A 19,828-nucleotide genomic window follows, 5' to 3' on the forward strand; every position below is an offset into this window, starting at 1 on the left:
ATAATAGTAATAGTAAATGGATTACCACCAGTGATCCAAACAGCAGAGTCCAACACTCAGGGCTTCTGTGCAGCTTCTAAAGACCGTCGCCACAATGACTGTCATTCCTCTGCGTCACTTTCAGCCTTTCCAGTTTTTCCAAACACAAAAATAGAGCGACAGAAGCTCTGCACGCTCATGTCAAGTATAAAGGCTCCAGCAAACTGTCAATGATTTCCCTTTTAAATCTGAAAATTAATACGGCATCTCAAGAGTTATCGATAGTCTCAGATACCGTTTTAGAGAGAGGATTGCTGAAAAGCAAATGGGTCTTCATTATCTCAGAGGAAGGAAAATAAACAACACTTAGTTTTTTTTTCTAATCGACCGCAGAAACACCAACAAAGAAGAAAAAAATGCAAGTTGAATTCAAATATAAAACTTTTATGCAACACATTGTCGTACATAACCAGTGAATGAAGACATAAGCGGGACATATAGTTTCCCTTTCAGTTTTGTAGTGATGAAAGCATGAAGCCAATTCTTGATGATTTAATGCTGACTGGCTCATTATTACAAACATCTGACGCAAGTGTCATTCCAGGGTATAAAACATCACTTATTCTCACTGCAACTAAACTTGAGCTGCCAGGTTGCTTCCTACAGTTCATCATTGAATAAGAATCAGATTTTCTGAGCTCATGACCAGGTTACATTATGCTTACTGTCCTAAATGTGTCTGACGAGTATTGATCAAGTGCTAAAGCTTGTATTGAATGCAAGCACAGATTTCTAGCGTCCTTATTCTCTGATTTAACAACTTCTGATTGAAATTATGATTTTTTTTTTTTTTTTCCTTTTCTAGTACATCTGTTTAAACGTTTGTAGAAATCACATATATGTATTCTAAGAAATAAGGTATAATTTTGGCCAGGGAAACAAATTGGCTCCAGTATCAAAAACTTTTACACATCACCCAGTGACAAAATGTCCCTATTTTATCTCTAAATCATTGATTGGAACAGTGATAACATGTAGTATTTCCCATGTGCAGCGATTTCTCACAAATTGCCTGATCAAAGGGAAGAGCAACCCAAAAGGAGACAATTGGAGTGTTTGTATGTGAACTGAGTTGAGTGGTTGTCCCTTTTTCACGCGAGAACTGTCTTTGCGGACTTAAAAGATGCTCCTGTGTGATGTTGGAGTGAGCGAGCGCGACCGCAGCGGCTGGAAGTTTGGGTCTCCTCCGCTGCTGCTGCACCCCGGCCCGCCGGCATCGATGTTGGAGGGGGATTCAACCAGCACCTCGTCCGGCAGCGGAGGAGCTCCCGGGTCGCCGGGTCTCGGGAGGCTGGAGGAGGGTGCGGAGGAAGGCACGGCGACGCTCGCCCCAGCCACAGAGGGCAAGTCTCCACCCTTCTGTAACGATGGCAGATTGAGCGAGCCGGAGGTAGAAGGGCTGCATTCTCCATCCGGGTGGAAGAGCAGGGTGGAGTTGTTGGAAAACGTGGTGGGGAGGTCTCTGGTTGTGCTGGTTGGGCTGCTGAGCTGGCAGTCAGACGAGGAACTGGAAGCCCCTGCTGATTAAGAGACAGAAGAAGAAAGGAAAAATGGGGACTGAGATGTTAAATCAAAACATCCAGACGATATCAAAGATTTAAACCACACAAAGAGTTTAAGACCTATTCACCTCTGATGGACTCGAGCTTCTCGTTTTTGGCCTTTTGCACCTCATCTGTGATCTTGGCGATGATGTAGTTTTGAGAGCGCATCTCCCGGATGGAGTCGATCAGGACGTCCAGGCCGCGGGGGTTCTCGGACAGAATGTCCAGCAGGGTGGCCGTCCTCTTGGTCTGTGTGCTCCTGCAGCTGATTTCCTCCGCGTCGTCTCGGGTCAGGATCCTGCGAGAGCGCAGGTAGTCCAGATGCCGGTCTGCCCTGATCTTGTCGCAGAGGTAGTGCCGCAGTCTGATCAGCACCTGGAGATCCGTAGCAGCCGTGCGGGAGAGGCGAGACGGGAACAGAGTGAGCTGTCAAGACCCCGAAGAGGAAGGGGACTCTTTGCCTCGGGTAGAGGTATCAGAAATCACACGTAGGCCTAAAACCTGGTCTGGTTCTGCTCTTCCTGAATTATCTTCTGGTAAAACTCATTAAAACACAAACAGACACAAAAGAGTGGAGTAGACCTCCAGCCTGATGCCTCATCTTACAGAGGACTGGCGGTTGTCGTGGGCACAGGGAGGGTGTGGTGGAGTATTTCCTCCTTAATCAGGCCTTTAGCAACCAAACAAGGTACACATGTTTGGTTAGTAAACCTGTCTATTTGCAAACAGACCCAACCTTATTAGAAAGATGATTTACTTGGAAGACAGTTTTAGGCTGAATTATGATACTTACGTCTTTCTTTATCTCTGCCATTTCATCCTCAGTGAGGTGAGGAGCATCCATCTCTCTCACCCGCACAGTGAAAATCCAGGTGTTCCGGGTAAAAGAATCACGACTCAAGAGAAGTGAAAAGTTCGTACAAATGCAAGAAACTTAAGTCAATAAATAAACTTCAATCGTTGAAGTATGTGACACCTCATTATTTGTCGTTAAAAGGCGGCGTATCCACTGCCCATTCAACTTTTTGCGATTCAAGAACGGGAAAAATAAATGCCCGTACTTCCTGATTGTTTCGAGGTTCAGCTACGTCGACAGATGAAGAGAGAAGTACTCACAGTTGAGAGAGCAGTTTAACACTCACACACACTTTAAGCTCGTATCTGTGAAGAGAAAGTTTATATTCGAGAGGAGGTCTATCCAAAGTTTCCAGAAAAGGTCAAAACTGTCCGACTTTCCAGCCTTTGACGCTGCAGATCGATTTGTTTCGCTTTGCAATGTTTCCGATGCAGATGAAGCGCTGCTCCCATTAACTCCTCTGGGTGGCGCTGTCGGATCTCCTCACATACACACACGCAAACACAGTTCATTACGAGGCAGGAGTTGGAAGTAACTAAGTACATCTACTCAAATACAATCTTTAACTGATTTAGACTCTCAGTGATTTTTACTCACCTATATTTTAGTGACAACTATAGAAAACAGTGTTCGGTGTCCTACATCGTCTCAAAGGCCGATGCAAAGTCTGCGTCGGACAAGTATTTAGTTTATTTAAGTGTTATTAACCTGTGGTATTAACCAATACAATATGTTGTTTCAATGCAAATAAATTAGATTAATGAGCTGATATTTGCAGCCAGTGGTGAAAAGTAACTCAGGACATTTATTCAAATATAATTTCGAGGTACTTGTACTTTACTTGAATATTTCCATTTGCTGTTATACTTTATACTTTCACTCCACTACATCTCAGAAGGACATACTGAGGGACATACTACTACTTTGAGATGAATATTTTACACAATGGATTAAAGATTGAACCGTCGGATTATGAACATTTTACAAAAGTCAATGTTCGGGGTCACATTTCCAATGTCCAACTAACAAAAAGTCAAAAATGAAAAGCAGATTTGTGGATCACAATTTTTTTTTTCTTCCTTCCTCTCCCAGTAATCATCTGATGACCCCTCACATGTATCTATTGTCTCTGTAAATAAAACTGGATATGATGTAGTTTAAACTAGCAGTAACATGCTGCTTACACACCGATGCTTCAGTATTAATAATCTAACAGTGACATATATAACCATATATTCGTCAGACCCAGAACCAACAGTATTACTTTCATACCTTAACACATTTTTTCTGCTGATACTTTGGCAACCTCCTTAAATACATACTTAACTTCTTACTTAGGTGGGATTTTTCATGCAGGACTTTTACTCGTAATGGAGCATTTTTACATTGCTCTATTGGTACTTTTATGTAAGAAATGATCTAAATACTTCTTTCACCACTGTTGATAGTAGAAAAAACAAAAACATGCATCTGGATATTTAGATGCTCTTATTTAAAATAAAAAAAGCTGTGCAGGAATCAACTTGAATACTTTGAAGAGAGCGGTATTTTACTTAAGTAAAAAAAAAAAAGAACACTATAGCCTATTAAATACTTGTTTAAGAGGAAGAATCCCTAATTTGAATCCATCTGAAGTACAGACGTATTATCAACTAATTTTACTTCATAAGTGAGAACATAATTGCATCAGATTTTAGAAGCTGATTATATGCTTTATCATTAAAGTCATAATCATAAAGAAACTACAAATGTCTGACAAATATTTTCCTCAGTTGAGTTGAGTAAAATTCCTAATGACTGTTTTCCTCCCACATAACACAGTTCTTGGCCAATTGTGCATGAGTCACACCTCCTCTCTAAGTACACCCAAAATTAATTCAGTACAACAATGTTCTTTATTTTGTCCAAATTGTTTTAGAATGGTTTTATTTTAATTTCACAGTCATTTTGGGTCTGTCATTGATATAAATGGAATGGACAAATACAAGAAACGCCTCTCAGTGCAACAAAAACACACCTCAACACAAACGCAAACTGAAGCCTCCAGCCTCTGAAGAGTCTTTGTTGCTGAGTTGTAGCATTGAGGCTTCATTTTAGCCAGTTACACCTAATAAACTGGTAACTGAGTGCGCTTTGAATGCTGTTGTGTAAGAAGTAAGGAACTCCCACACGGGTGTTTTCACTTATTTTGCCGAATTAGACCTTTTTTTTCAACATTGTGTGGGTGCATAAACTATTCTTGATTGACATTATGCTCCTTTGGCTCCTGTTAAAGTGAAGAAATGAACATTTGTATTGTTCTCAGGGACAACAGACATTTATGCAGAAGGATCCCTTTCAAAGAGTTATATTATTATATACTGTATATAATATGATACTGATGCAACAACAAGTAGCCCATGGCTGAGCTCTGTTTGAACTATATTATATAACTTATTGGTTGTTGGGAAGTATTACATCATATCTCATAAGCTAATCACATGTCTTCTTTGGATTTGTCCACTTGTCCACTATGTAGCACACTACAAAGTAGAGGAGTGGCCAATCAGAGTGTATTTTTTTCACTATCTGGTAAATATTTGGGGGGTCAAAGGTCAAGGTCACTCTGACCTCACATCTGTCCCATGCTCATTATATCTCAGGTAAAAATTTGGCACAGGCACTCCCTTGGACTCACAGATGAACTGATTTGCTTTTGGTAGCCAAAGGTCAAAGGTCATGTGAACGTGAGATCATAACTCAAAGAACAGAAGGGGAGATTAATATTTCAGTTCTGGTCAGATAGGGAATTGGTGATATTAATCTTGGGTGTCCACCTTGATACTGAGGTGATCGTACCATGTGTGCTGTCGGGTTAAAGATGTGTGTGAAGCATCCATATTTTAGAATCGTTTACAGCCATGGCTACAATGTTGTTCTATGAGAATCAGATTTGTTGGCCAAGTTCCTTTAAAGTCTTCACTACATACCGTATATTAAATGTGTGTGAATTGCAACTTGACTGGTTGGTAGCGGCAAACACCCGCGAGGCGGTTACATTAGTTTATCAGTCTTTGTTATAGATTTATTAGACATCCCACATTATTTATTTGTGTTCACTGATCTTCAAACACAATTGAAGGGATGTGACAAAAGCTGGCATTAAATACAAACAAATGACAGCAGCAGCTGTAGAGCCAGCAATAACAGAACTGTTTTGTAGGATTGGCAGATTAAGAGTGAGCCAAAGTAAAGAGAACAAAGTGTGAAAGTTCATGAATGCAACGTGAACTGCGGTGCTGGAGAGGAACCAATGTAACACTCCAGTACACAGGAAATAGATTATAAACTGGCTGAACACATGCAGTCAAGATTCTCCCTTCCCTCTAATCACGATATGCCACAAACCGAGGATGGGTGCTCCCTAAGGAGATTGTTGTCAGACTTGTTTTGTCATGTTCTGTAATGTAGTGTTGTAGCGTGTCACTGGAAAACACCATGCCAAGCTAGAGAGCTATGCAAACTGTAAATCAGGCCATGGCCTTCTGTCTCTCCCCTGAAGGGTTTTTTCGTGCAGTGATAATGATTTGAATTGGAGGGGGTCACACAGGATATGATAACTGTGTGGCTGCTATTGCATCCTATCCCAGTCATTTCTGGAGGAAAAGTGTTGCAGAAAAATGCCTTTTAAATTTCGCTTGTCAAAGGTCAAACTGCACTTTCCTTTAAGTAAGGAAAAAAAATACTTGAAGAAACTGATAACACCTGCCCACTTTTCTGGCTTCATGACAGATCACATCATCAATGCCGGCAGCAGCAGCAGCAGCAGCAGCAGAGTGCAGCAGCAGAGTGCAGCAGCCTGGAAATAATCCACAATTGACTGGGAGACTTTCAGATGAACCCAGTGTACCGACTCGTGAGTGGCCCTTCTCGGGAACGAGACACAAAGACAAGGAGGCATTTATAGAAGTGATGTAATGAACTGGATTTTCACTCATATCTGCGCAGCCCCTACAGACGTTACCGTCTGTGGTACTGTGTGTGACCCGCTCTCACATAGCAGCCAAAACAAGCTTGTCTCAGACCCTCTGTGGTTTTACACTGAACACCACCGAGGTATTTCTGCCTTTTCCATTCTCCGAGGCCAATCTGAAGGGCCACACAGAACTTGAATGCCATATTTGTTTGGCTAACAGCATCAGAAGTGTTGCTTTGCTAAAATGGTCCTGAAAATGGCATCAAGTCTCACCCTGAGCTATGACATTAAGAAAGAGGAAATAATAACAAAGTTTCTCAACCCCAGTGATATTAGAATTTATAAAGTGTAAAGTATATTCACATGCTGCTCTGAGGGTGGGATATGCAAACTCCTTTCCAGGTCCCCCAAGCAGCCTGTTATGTATCTACTGTTCCTCACCTAACATGGTTCTGCAAATTCTTTGTATTACAGCTTCTGAGGGAAAAGTTTCCACTCCAAACCACAACAGTCAGCGATTTCCAGGCACCAGTGAGTGCGCCGAGCTCACGCCTGCTCGCTCTTCATCTGCTTGAGCTGGCACCGACTCAAACTGGCCTTCCTATCCTCAGTTAGATAAGAAGGAGGCCGTGCCAGTCTGCTCTGCCCGGCCTCTTGTTCTCACAGGTTATAATGAAAGGAAAGGCTTTTTTCCCCTTCCCTGATAGTTTTCATTGTTCTTTGATGTGGATAGAAGAGGATGCATTTCGTCCTGGAAGCTATTTCAAAGAAACCTGCAATGCTCATCCTGAAAGGAATGTTGCTTCAGGCATTGCATAAGTTTGTGTGTGTGTTTCTCATTCTGGATGCTCTCGTTCAGACTGAACAAAGGATTCCTGAGGTTCAAACATTCCAGTAGGCACTCGTCTCCCTTTTTTTTTTTTTTTTTTTTGTGATTCTGAAGTCAAACACAAATCCAAACTCGAATCGAATCCATCCACACCTTAATAAGTGACTGACAGGAATTTCATCATCTGCGACTTTTAACACTTTTGAGGGTCAGGAAATCCAAACAGCGATCACAGACAATGTGCAACAGTCTAAACACAGCTTCAACCAAGATAGAAACTCAGTTGGTCATAGAAATATGTAGTTTTTCCTCAATATTTATGTCAGAACTTGTGGTGCCCCCGATGTTGAGGGGCAGCGCTCATATGCACGGGGGGGGGGCTGATGAGGGAATATTTCAGGAATCAGTTACAAATGTATGCCTTTTGCCCATTATGTAATCACATGCAGTATCACCGGTGAGTAGTCTCACTGAGATTAAAATATCTTTTCGATGAGACCCGGATAAAGAAACTAAAGAACACGGCTTCGACAAACAAATAAAACAATCAGAACAATGCATTCACACACACGTCATAAAAGAATAGAAATAATATTCAGTCACGATGCATGCATGAGTTTTAAAACCTAGTTGGATAGAAAAGCAGACAATATTTATCCAAATAACAGATTCATTGCTGTATTTTCTAGCACTGTATATGCATTTTGTACTTTAGGTAATATTTTATTATACTTATAAAAATAATTTTTTGTTCTTCATGGTAGAGAAGTTGGTCCTGGTTCCACCTGATTAGAAAGTAGATATAAAAATATAAAATTACACGGTTAAATTGGAGAGAAAGCCTTGGCAGAGTGAAAGTTGTGAACGGTGGATGTTGGCACTCTGAGTGAGAGGGGAGGCAGTGTGTGTGTGTGTGTGTGTGTGTGTGTGTGTGTGTGTGTGTGTGTGTGTGTGTGTGTGTGTGAGAATTGGGGGTGGATTTCTTCTGGGCTTATGGGAGGACGCGTGGAGAAACATTCCTCTCATAGTTTCGGGACACCTCTTCAGCCCGTGCAGACGTCAGATCTGCTTGGGGAGTATAAAAGGAGATGGGGACTCCGAAAGCGGGAGAGCAAGCACTCTTCAGCTCACTGCCAGGTCTGGCGTTTGATCCTTAGGAGATTCTTTTATGTTATTTTTTTTTTTTTACTTAGGAAAGATAGCTTCAGCTCCTGAACATGTGGACAGTCTTTGTCGGTGTGATCCTTTGCGTGACACTGGTGAGGAAATAATCCCTCATCATGTATAAGATGTTTGTTCTACTGTTGTGTAAGGATTGCTTTTGCTGATGATTAGACATGTGTGATGTTTTGTCTTTTGTCAGGTGTCAGCCTCATGCCCGAAGGACTGCCAGTGTCCCAGAGAAGTCCCCAGATGTGCAGGTGGAGTCAGTCTCATGCTGGATAGCTGCGGATGCTGTAAGGTCTGTGCACGGCAGCTCTTTGAAGACTGCAGCAAGACACAGCCATGTGACATGGCGAAGGGACTGGAGTGCAACTTTGGAGGTGGATATGACTCAGCAAAAGGAATCTGTCGAGGTACACTGACTCCTCTTCTTTATGTTTACTGAATCTCACTTCTCAACCTTCTTATTTCACACCAAACTTCCCTTGTTTCTCTGCTACAGCCAAATCAGACGGGAGAACTTGTGAGTACAACAGCAAGATTTACCAGAATGGAGAAACCTTCTGTCCCAACTGCAAACACCAGTGCACTTGCATGGATGGCGCCGTTGGATGCGTCTCCCTGTGCCCACACGAACTCTCGCTGCCCAAACTGGGCTGTGCCAAGCCCAGGCGGGTCAAGGTACTGGGACAGTGCTGCAAAAAACTCGTCTGCCTGAAGGGGACAAAGACAGTGAGCTCTGTGACAAAGAAGCACAGACGAAAGTACAGTAAAGACAAAACATCTGAAGATGAGCTCACTCACAAGAACGAGTTGGCTCCTGTGTGGGGAGGAGATTCAAAGTCTTTACCTGGTGAGCACAACGCCCTCTCTGGTGGGATCTAAGAGGGAGCCAGATATGTTGAGACTTGTGCATGAGATGTTTTGATTTTTCTTATTCGTCTATTTTTTTTTCTTTCTTTCTTTTTTATCTGTACAGCTTTCAGGAGTGATTCAACGGTCGACATGGTTGCTAGTGGAGTCCAGTGTGTGTCTCACACCACAGCCTGGTCGCCCTGCTCCAAATCCTGTGGCACTGGAGTGTCTACCAGGGTGACCAACCGCAATACTCAGTGCAAACTGATGAAGGAGAATCGGATCTGCGAAGTCCGCCCCTGCAAACAAATGAGCTTGAAGGTACCCTCAAAACCTCTCATGTCCTCATTAATATACTCATGATCTAACGAGACTCCGTAGTGTTAGTGTCAAATGTTATCCATAGATGTAACTGTAAATCTCGGCATCTTCTCTCTTACAGAAAGGTCAGAAGTGTAAGCACACAGGAAAGGCCGGCCATCCAGTTCATCTGTCCTACGCAGGCTGCCGTAGCCTGAAAATGTTCCAGCCTAGTTACTGTGGGTCCTGCTCAGACGGGCGATGCTGCAGGCCTCACAGAACCCAGACGCTTCCTGTCCGCTTCCGCTGCAAAGACGGAGAGAGCGTCAAGAAGATGGTGATGATGATCGAGTCCTGCAAGTGCGACCTCAACTGCTCCAACAGCAACAAAAAGACACGCAGCCTCCATGGAATTTTGAACGACATCCACAGACTGAAAATGGAAAGGAAAGGCTTGATTTAAGTGCAGAGAAGAGTCATTAGGCGGCAGACATCAGTTTCGTGAAATATATTGTTCATAATTTTGCTTCATAACACTGGAGCATTGAAGTTTGCTTCTTTGTGAAGCTTTTACATAACGAAACTTCTTAGTTTTGTAGCTAGTTTTTGTAGCTTTTTAGTTTTGACCAAATTTTGTTCTCCACTTTTATTTGATATACTTAACATATTTTTCTGGACAAAACATGTCACACAACATGAAAATGACGTAAAAACTGCGGCAGCTACGAAAGAAGTCATTACACAATGTTGCCATGTTTGTGTTGATCTACAGTACTTATTGATTTTATTTATAAAGATGTATGTTACATACTTTGCATAATGTATTTTTATATTGAATGTTAATCATGGAATATTGTACAGCAGTTTTGGTTTGTCATTGTGAGCTCTACACTCACTTGTCTACGCAAAATGTTGAAATATGACTGATAAATGGATACATTAATGTTTCTTAAATAAACACAAAGAAAACCAACAGTTTGTCAATATCTTATGATGTACTTTCACAAAGAAAAGATCAAAATATGCTTAACTGTCTGGTGTAACAATTTTCAGTAGGAATTAGGCCATACTCTTCCTTCAGCATCTGGCTGACCTACTTCTGAGAGTACCTACTGTACAAATCTCCGAATACTTTGGGGAATGTAAACCTCTGAGTAGTTTTCCTTCTGCTTGACAGATGCTGGGCACAAGCTGCGAAATTAGGTTTTATGACAAAGTTATAGACCGAAGAGGATAATCTAAACTCCCCACAGAGATTTATAATGTGCAAAATGGAGAACAATCCCGAGTCCTTAAACTGTCATCCAAACATTAGCAGCAATGAATTGCAAATCTGAAGTATTACTTTGTGTAAATGAAAATAATCAGGTTATTTTTCATCCAACAGTTTATACAGCTGCTAGGTAACTTTGTGTGACCTTGAGAGGGAATGTTTTAAATATATGCAACACTGAAGCCTCTGTTTGTTTTGTATAATTGGCTCTGCAGAACTGAATTCTTTAAAAAAAGAAAAAAACAAACAAATGGGTCATTTGGTTTAGAGCCTGATGAGCACATAAGCTGAGGGTGTGCCCCTCATGCCGCTGAAACATAATACCTCCGAAATTGCCAAAAGTCCTATGGAAGCATTTTTCCCCAAGCAAATATCAGAAAAAAAGCGTATTCCCAAAGTGATCAACAGAATTACGTAAACGGGCAAGAACAAGAGCGAAGGAAAAACAGGAGTGCTGACGCAAGCAGAGATGAAATGGTTCCATCCCCTGACAGAGAGCACAATAGAGCTTTGTCTCTGAGAAGTTTGAAAGGAACACTGCTCACTCGAGGGAATACGTCCGCTGCAAGAACACATCAGAGCATCACAGAGGTCTGGACTCGCAGAGGTTTATTACCACAGATACAAGAAGGAACCACAAGCAACAACGGCAGAAAAAGAAACAGACAACAGGTTGTTGTCGGTAAATCTACTGCAGGAAAATCCTGCTGCAGCAGATACCACAGTTCACGGGTTTGTCCTGAAAGCTTCAGAAATATAAAAACCTCCATTACAAAAGCAGAAAAGAAAACCAGCAACAGAGTTTTAAGTGGTTGGGAAATAGTCCAGTGTTTCATGTATCTCACTGATTACAACCTAAAGGCACGGCATTCACATCTAAGAGCTGAGTAATTAATATTCAGCCTAATTCATCTCAGTCCAGGAGAGAATCTGAACATTAACACATTAAAGACACACCACACCTTTTGTATGATCCAAGTTTACTTTCAGCATCAAATTCAGATTTTTGGAGTGTCAAGAGTCTACATTTCCCTCCAGATGCATCATTCACAGAGGAAGAACATGATGATGTGAACGAAAGCAAAGTCAGAACATATTTCCCATTTAAATGGAGCACTGTGGGAATTTTGGCTCATACTACCACAGGTAAACACAAGCACACTCATGATGTCTGGTTTTCAAACACTACTTGTATTGGCTAACACTTGCTTTCACATTTATGTGTATGTACAGCTTCAAACTGTGGCCACAAAAAAAACATCTTCATCAAGTTCATAAGGAGCCAGTTGCATAAAGACAGACAATGTATGGAGTAATGCATTGTTGGTCAAATAAGATACTCCACGGTGGAGAAATACATCTCCCCCTAGTGGCACATTACTTTTCAACAGCTAGAAGCTCTATTTTTTTAGTTCATGAAAATCAGTCAGTGCCTGACCAATTTATTGTTTGGTTGACTTTGGCAGCTGATATTGGCCTATTACAGATGTATCTTTATCAGCGTATATGGTGTCCAATTAGAAAATCTTTTTTTTACAGATCATAATGCACAACATTTACATAAAAAAAAAAAAAAGTTATTTAAAAGTGTTGTCTTAGTGTTGTTTTTTTTAAAATGCCAGTTATTTATAATGATTACATTACCATTTTATGTTTCAGTGCACTGATGTCATTCTGTACGATAAAGTTTATCATTAAACCCGGCCTCCAATACATATATTTTTCATGTGTTTCATAACTACATTTCTGCTGATACTATCAGTATTGGACTTTTTTTTTTTTTTTTTTTTACTTCCGTTTATCTTTATTAACACTGACCACAGATATCCAGTGTCAGTTGGGCTGGAAAATGAAAAGTTAAGGCTTTTACAACAGACCACCTATTTTCCATAATGTGTAAGCTGCTCAAACATATTGCTATGACAACGAGTTAGTCTTTCCCATCCTTACAATAAAAAGGGGGAGCTATTTATACAACAACTGTCAACAGGTTAAAAAAAAAAAAACTATAAAGCTCTTCTTTTTATACAACATTTATGTAACTGGCTCCTTGTTGTATGGGAGTACATAGCACCAAAAGTTCATGGTCCACAAAGCTTTGAAAATGCTACATAGCATATATTGGACTATGAGCTAAAACAGCTAAAAATACCTCGTAGCACACCAGCAGATTTCTTTGATATATGTAAACGGTCACAATAGTAAAGGTAGCTATTTAAAGGCAGTGCAAATCTATTAAAAATCAGCCCTTAGTTCCCCTGAAAGTAATACTAATTCTTGCCCCAATTGTCATTTTTAAAACAGGTCTTATAAATATTACAGTGCAAAACAAATAAATACTTTTACAAAATGTAAATGCAAACCTTTATCATTTCAGAAAATATGATGATCCGAAACACGACGCCTGCAGTCCTTCATCAAACATGGTCTTGTAGGAGTTTTTGAGGAAATCAACATAGTTCTCAATGCTTTGTTTGTGGCTCTCTGATTGGTCGAGGCTAAGCTGCAGGTCCTTCAGACGCACCTCAAACTGTTTCTCTGCCTGCAGATTGAGAGACAGACCGACAGTGGTTTCCTCAGATGTTTACTCAACAACAGCACATCTCATCATTTGCTTCTATGAGCATGGATGCTCCTTGACAAAGACAGGGTTTCTACATTTGAAAGGAAAGCGTGATACTCACAGTGAGCTTGCTCTGACGAAGAAGCCTCAGATCGTTGTCCCTTCTGCTCTTCTCGGCTTCCAGCTCCAGGACTTTTGTCTGAAGGGCCTCCTCTCTGGAAACAGCCAGGTGTTTTACCTTGCTGACCTGGACACATGGAAAATGTGTAGTGAGACATCGCTTTCCTTTGTGCTAAATCTTCTTTCTCGTTGAGACCTGCTGCATCAGAGATTGGGTGTGACTGGGAACTGGTTGTTTACAGAAGAAAAAAAACAGACAATATAAAGACTCTCGGGAACTGCATCATATAGAGGGGGTATTGCGCAGAGCTTTATCATTCAGAGACAGAGAGTGGCAGGACAGATGTACGACTGTCACAACTGAATATTTCTAGCTGAAATCTGTGTGGAGAAACACTAAAACTGGTCCATACGCATAGTTGGACACATTTTTCAAAGTATGCTAATTCGAAATGTTGACTGGATCGCAAGTTTGCACCGTCTTCCTTGATGATGCAAGTCAACGACATTTTAAAGTGAGCTGCTAGACATCATACCAACAGCTAAAAAAAATATATCAGATGCTTTTTTCCCTCGTTTTGTGGTGATTATGTGTGAATTTCCGGTTGGGCCGTCCCAATCACAAATGATTAGTTGTAAATAATAAAATAATTGCGATTAACTATTTATTTGGCTTTTTCTTTTCATTTTAGTTTGACCGCCAGCATTTTGCCGCCTCCCCTAAGGTACTGGGCTCTCCTTTTCCATCTGGTTTAAAACCACAATGTTCCTACAGAAGTGTGTTGTGTTTGGCTTTGCAACTAGGTCATTGATGCTCATGTCGATAGATGCTCACCGAAATGCAGTCGGTCAAAAATGAGAGGTTAATAACTTCGATATAAATTATGTGTTGGTGCTAAATGTCCACTCACGTGCCATTAACATGACGTCATTAAAAGAGCGCCAGTCAAATTTAGAACCGATAGAAATATGACATGTGTTTCATCCAGCTGTTTTTTTTTTTTTAGTAGATTCATGGAAACTATTTGAAAGATTATGCAAAAATAATCGCAATCAGGCGATGATTATGCGGTAATTGCGACGGACCTAATATCAGCAAAAACTTCAAACATCCTCCACTGCTCCTTTCTTCGTCAGACATCAGAAGACGGCCTTTGAGCCGTACCTGTTGTTTGACGTCTGATAAAGCGGCCTCCAGCTGCCGGCTGAGGGCCTGACACTCTGACGAGCGTTGATCCAGTTGCCGGTTACTGTAGCTGAGAGCTTCCTCCTGAGCTGCGAGCCTCTGCACGAGATCCAGGTTCTCCTGCTTCAGCTTGTCCATCTTCCTACAAACACACAGCGTGCACAATGTGGACAAGCTCACTGTTCGAAGGAACCAGACTTTTGTTATGGGATGTCTTACCTTTGGAGAGCGGTCACATTTTCTTGCAGTTTTAAGTTGCCGTCATGAATGGACTCTTTCATCTCCACGGATGATCTCAGCAGTTTGGTTTGACTCTCCATCTGTATATATAAAATTGTAAATTCAGAATCACCTGCACTGAGTACAAATGAATGGTGCAGAAAGATTCATATCACATGCAAACATGAATACAAAAAAAACCAGCTAATTTAATGCCAATTGCCACAATCTTACAAACACAAAACAGGCAGTTTTCCAGATACCACTTCACCATTGTTGGTAACTGAAAAGGACTCACACGGCACAAAACAAAATAGATGCGTCGGTACGGATGGGGACAATCTAAATGCTGCACAGCAATCACAAAACACCAAAACTCACAGCAGGACCAGAGAACAAGAGGCACCATCAGACACATGGGGTTGTACTACCGCCTGGTGGTCAGACGTGGGAAAATCACTGCACTTTACATTCTCTGACCCGCGACAGCGCGCGTTGCACACCTTGACCTGCAGTTGCCTAATGGACTCTGATTTTTCAGAGCACTTCCTCTCTGAGCGTTGCAGGTTCTCCTGGCACTCGGCGAGACTCTGCTCAGCTGCGCTCAGTAACTCAGGGTAAGCGTTCAGTTCGTCCACACGCCTCTGCAGCTCCTGCCTCACCTGGGCTCCAGAGGACGACGGCAGAGGGAGTGAAGTGTTGGGAATAAACACAATATTAACCTAAGGATTTATCACACCTCTCAAAGGGAGGCTCGCAGTTGTGCAGAATTCTTTGAGCGGGCAACCCATGCCGGTTCTCCAGAGTGACCGGAGGTTAGGTTTGTCTAAATGCATGCAGGTGCTGGTGCAACAAATGTTATTGAGCTAAAAAGAAATCTAAGAGCACACTGATTGGACATTCAACAGCAGGAGAAACAGCGCTGTACAGCTGCACATACTTCAAAACAAATCACAGAAGTACAGTTAGAAAGAAAGTTTAATTGAACTGGAAGATGTAATATTTGTGCACATAAAAGAGTTCAAAACATTCATAAAATAAAAGGGCAGTACCTTCTCAACTTCTGTCTCTTTTGCATCTCGTGTCTTCTTAGTCTCTTTCAAATTATTTGCATATTTTTTCCTTAGATCATCAATCTCAGCTTGAAGCTCGGCAGCCTTGGGGAAGTAAACCACATAATATTAGAGTGAAACCCGCTGGGTCTTTCCCAACAGTCGAAAACTGCAAACTAGCACAAGTGCTGAATCATTCATTCAGCAGTCTAAACAGAACACATTCAGTGGTACACTTGATAGTAAATGAAAAGCTCGACAGAATGTGGTGATAAAAATCATAATCCTCTTTGAAAAGCACTTTTCAAAACATGGCTTTTTAACTGCTTTAGGAGGGAGCATTTAAAAACCAGAAGATGGTGTCAAAAGTAAAAATAGGAAAGAGAGTTGAAGAGCACAAGAAAAGAACAGTTTAGGGAATAAGAAGGAAAGATAAAAGGATTGAAATTTGTCTGGAAATAAAACACAGTATGTTGATTCTTACTAATAAGTTCGATTGAATGAATAAAATGTATTAAAGTTATTCATACATTCTCTGAACTGTTGTTATGTGTGCGTAAAATAAGATAAAGGGGTGTCTTTTTCTCTTAATTGCTTGTGGGTTACTCTATGAAAACAAAGAAAACCACGAAAGTAAAAAGTTAAAAAAAAAAATAAAAAAACAAACCTGACATTGAGACAGTTCAGCTTGATGTTTCCTCTCCTGTGAGATGATCTTCTCTTCCGTGAGGTCAGACTCATAATCAGCGAGCTGCTGCTCCAACTGAGCGATGGACGCCTGAGGTCACAAAGAAATAAAAATCAATTCAGTGACGGGAATAAAAATCCGCAGCAGAATGTGCAGTGACATTGAAATTAAAATTTGATATTTAAAAAAAACAACATATATATGTGGCTTCCAGCAAAAACTACTGATTACTAATAATAATGAACTAATTACAGACTGTCTGTACTTTTGCCAACAGCAGCCTGCAGAGTTACTATTGATTTCAAACTTCCTACTAAATGTCTGTGAATAATTACACGCTTGACGCTAACATACAAGCTGTTTGCCAACTTGTACCTTGAGTGTTGCATTATTGAGGCGGAGGTCTCCATTGTCAGCGCTCAATTTTTCAGCACGCTGCATGACAGTTTCATTAGCTGCGATGAAGTCATCCTTCTCCCCCTGCAGCCTCACTGTCAAGCCTGCGATTTGACTTCATTGGAGATAAACATATTCATCATTGAAAACTCTTGTGCATATTGACTTCTACTCAATACAGAGAATCAACCAACCATTTCAATAAGTCTACATGAGCGACAAGTTTGTCTTTCTCGTCTGCCATCTGCTCCTTCTGCCGTCTTCTGGAGTCTCTCTCGGAGTTGGCTTCGGCCAACTGAGCGTCCTGTGAGAAAACAAGATAAAGTCGGTCCAAGCCGGGTCCCGAACTGTGACAGTGAATAGAAACGACACTACTTTTAAAATGAAAAAAATGATAGTCGTTTTGACTCCATACCTTTTTCCTCAACTGTGCGTAGCATTTCTCTATAGCAGCTTCAAACCTTTCTGCTCTCAGTCTCTGAGTTCGGGCGGCTTTCTTGAGAGGCTCTTGGTCCTGTGCGGCCTTCTCCGACATAGAGGTGATGGACCCTTTCAGATCGTTCATCTCCATCTTCTGTTCAGTGAGTGTTTTCTCCAGAGTCTGGAAAAGACCATGAAGACACAAGTCTAACGATTATTTAACAAAATTTTTTTTTAAAGCAGTTTGTCGACACGGCAGCAGGCTGATCAAGACGTTCGTACCCGCAACCGCACAGTCAGACGGTTGTTTTCAGCTTCCTTGTTGCGCAGCTGTCCCTGTAGGTGAGCACGAGTTGCCTCCACTGACTTTGTCATGTGCGCCGCACTTTTTATGTTCTCCTGTGGAAGCCAACATGGGCATATGCTTTCAAATTCAATCATTTTATTAATCTACAAGATGAATGACATGAATGTTTACCTGCTCTTCTCTCCGCAGATCTATCAGTTTCTCGACTCGTCTTTCCGTCTCACTCAAATCTTTTTTTAAATGCTTGGGGACAGAAATTATTCACATGTTAGAGATTGGACTTTTCATCACTTTATCATCCTTCTAGTTTTTATGCTTGTCAAGTGCCCACTTCCTGAAGTGCTTATAATTGCATACATTAAATGTGTTTATTGCATGTCTTTTTTTTTTTTTTTTACCAGGGCAAGATAGCAGCAAGTGACGTGGTTATTTGTTTGCTTGTTGAAATGATATGACATGAAACAATATGCTTGCCTGAATAATGGACTTGTTTTTCCTGTGTAAGATTTCCTTGGAGTTTTGTCGTTTGAATTGAATTGGGTTTATTTATTCATCTTATCGTTTAGTTTGAGGACAAATCGCTACTACATGGATCTTCCCAGCTAAATCCCAAATTCCTATACACTTAAATTAGGTTCTTCCCTTTGTGCCTTCACTTAAACAAAATAAAACACTCACCTCATTTTCACTTTCAGCCTGTGTGATCTTCTTCTGTAAAATGTCAATCCGTTGGTCCGCATCAATTCGGGCTGCCTATATGGAAATATACGAGTTATTTAAAAAAGGTTAAGGAGAACTTGAAAAAAAAATCACATGTTTATAAGAGACATTTCAGTCGGTACTTCATTTGCTGCCGTGAACTTAAAGTTACCACAAAATTATTGTGCACTACAAATCTAAACATAGTACTCATGACCCTGAGACAGCAGTCTGTGGCTGAAGTGTAACTAACCTCTTCATCTTGGAGCCGTTTCAGTTTCTGTCGCACAGATTTATTTATTCGTTTGAAATCCTCCAACTTCTCCAGCAAAAGTCCTCTCTGTCTTGCAATTCGGCGATTATCTTTGGCAGACTGTCTCGAACCCTTAATTGACAGAAAAACATGTTAAAACATATGTTTAATGTAGATAAAGTACTTTGTGTTGCCACATGGAAGGACCAGGTTTGAACCCAACTTGAGTTACGCAAAACTGCATCAAACTTACAGCAAATTCATCCGCTATGGCATCTTTAAAAGACACAAGCTGTATTGCTGCAGAGTTGGCAGCTGCTTCTGCTTCCGTCAGTACTTTCAGAAAAGGGCTCTTTCCGTTGACAACGTCTGCACAACTAAATCAGAAACAGGAAAACAAGAAAATCTTTTAAATCCGTTTTAATTTTCATCCCATCAGATAGGGCTACATGTTCAAATGTTCACGCATCACAGGACCTCACCAACTGATCTCAGACTCTGTGGTTCTGGTTTGGAGAGTGCTGCGCGCCTTGCTCCCCCTCCCCGGCTCATGACTGCCATCCAGATCACCACGGGTCAGGGTGAGATCCTCCCTGGTAGAGCTGAAACCAAGGGGGGGACTTTGGGATTCATCCCCTGGAGACATACCTTTAACTACCAATACAACAAAACAAAAACAAAAAAACAGCATCAGTCAGTGTTAAAACACACAGGAGGGAAAGGATTCAACACCACCGTAATTCATTTAGTTACACTACATACTCTGATTTGGACCATGGGTCGGTTATTGTTATGAAAGCCTGTCGTCAAGCACGCTAACGAGCTTACATAGTAACACGAGGTTAAGTGGCTGCTAAGCGTTGCGTCGCAATAAACACGGCAAGCCGTTTGTTTTTTTTCTACCGAGTAAAGTCACTGGCGCCTCCATTATGATTATTGGAGCTAAAATAGTAATACCTTACAAAACTATGCCATCGTAAATGTAAGTATTACTTACACTGTCGCTGTGTCTGTTGTGAATGACACTACTCCAAAACGGAGCCATACGTACTCCCCAACGGCACCGCTACAAACTGGAGTTGAACGCTCGAACCGGATTGGTTAGCATTG

General features: G+C 41.2%; 3 protein-coding genes across 5 annotated transcripts; 1 reads left to right on the forward strand and 2 right to left on the reverse strand.

The window, feature by feature from the left end:
- Positions 1–407: 407 nt before the first annotated feature.
- bcl10 (BCL10 immune signaling adaptor) lies at positions 408–2,860 on the reverse strand. 2 transcript variants are annotated; one of them, XM_069157663.1, is made up of 3 exons: positions 2,377–2,860; positions 1,670–1,958; positions 408–1,556 (listed from the first exon to the last, which is right to left on the reverse strand). In XM_069157663.1, the coding sequence occupies exons 1-3, from the start codon at positions 2,425–2,427 to the stop codon at positions 1,156–1,158; spliced, it is 741 nt and encodes a 246-aa protein (XP_069013764.1). In that variant the 5' UTR covers positions 2,428–2,860; the 3' UTR covers positions 408–1,155. The 2 variants fall into 2 exon arrangements, with proteins under 2 accessions (XP_069013764.1, XP_069013763.1); XM_069157662.1 differs by having other exon boundaries at positions 408–1,559.
- A 5,454-nt stretch (positions 2,861–8,314) lies between these two features.
- Positions 8,315–10,091, forward strand: LOC138203086 (CCN family member 1-like). The gene is made up of 5 exons (XM_069157667.1): positions 8,315–8,482; positions 8,587–8,800; positions 8,890–9,240; positions 9,367–9,563; positions 9,685–10,091. The coding sequence occupies exons 1-5, from the start codon at positions 8,441–8,443 to the stop codon at positions 10,003–10,005; spliced, it is 1,125 nt and encodes a 374-aa protein (XP_069013768.1). The 5' UTR covers positions 8,315–8,440; the 3' UTR covers positions 10,006–10,091.
- Positions 10,092–11,407: 1,316 nt separating this feature from the next.
- Positions 11,408–19,795, reverse strand: LOC138203085 (outer dense fiber protein 2-like). 2 transcript variants are annotated; one of them, XM_069157664.1, is made up of 17 exons: positions 19,716–19,795; positions 19,201–19,372; positions 18,972–19,095; positions 18,719–18,850; positions 18,445–18,519; positions 17,938–18,009; positions 17,742–17,858; positions 17,455–17,640; positions 17,234–17,343; positions 17,019–17,154; positions 16,623–16,733; positions 15,956–16,060; positions 15,407–15,565; positions 14,904–15,004; positions 14,664–14,826; positions 13,500–13,625; positions 11,408–13,357 (listed from the first exon to the last, which is right to left on the reverse strand). In XM_069157664.1, exons 2-17 carry the CDS (start codon positions 19,362–19,364, stop codon positions 13,184–13,186), a joined length of 2,055 nt encoding a protein of 684 aa, XP_069013765.1. In that variant the 5' UTR covers positions 19,365–19,372; positions 19,716–19,795; the 3' UTR covers positions 11,408–13,183. The 2 variants fall into 2 exon arrangements, with proteins under 2 accessions (XP_069013765.1, XP_069013766.1); XM_069157665.1 differs by lacking the exon at positions 15,407–15,565.
- Positions 19,796–19,828: the final 33 nt, after the last annotated feature.

This window comes from Embiotoca jacksoni, unplaced genomic scaffold (assembly GCF_022577435.1).
Source record: "Embiotoca jacksoni isolate LCO1_2020_lvr unplaced genomic scaffold, fEmbJac1.0.p SCAF_22, whole genome shotgun sequence".
NCBI classification, from domain to species: Eukaryota; Metazoa; Chordata; class Actinopteri; family Embiotocidae; genus Embiotoca; species Embiotoca jacksoni.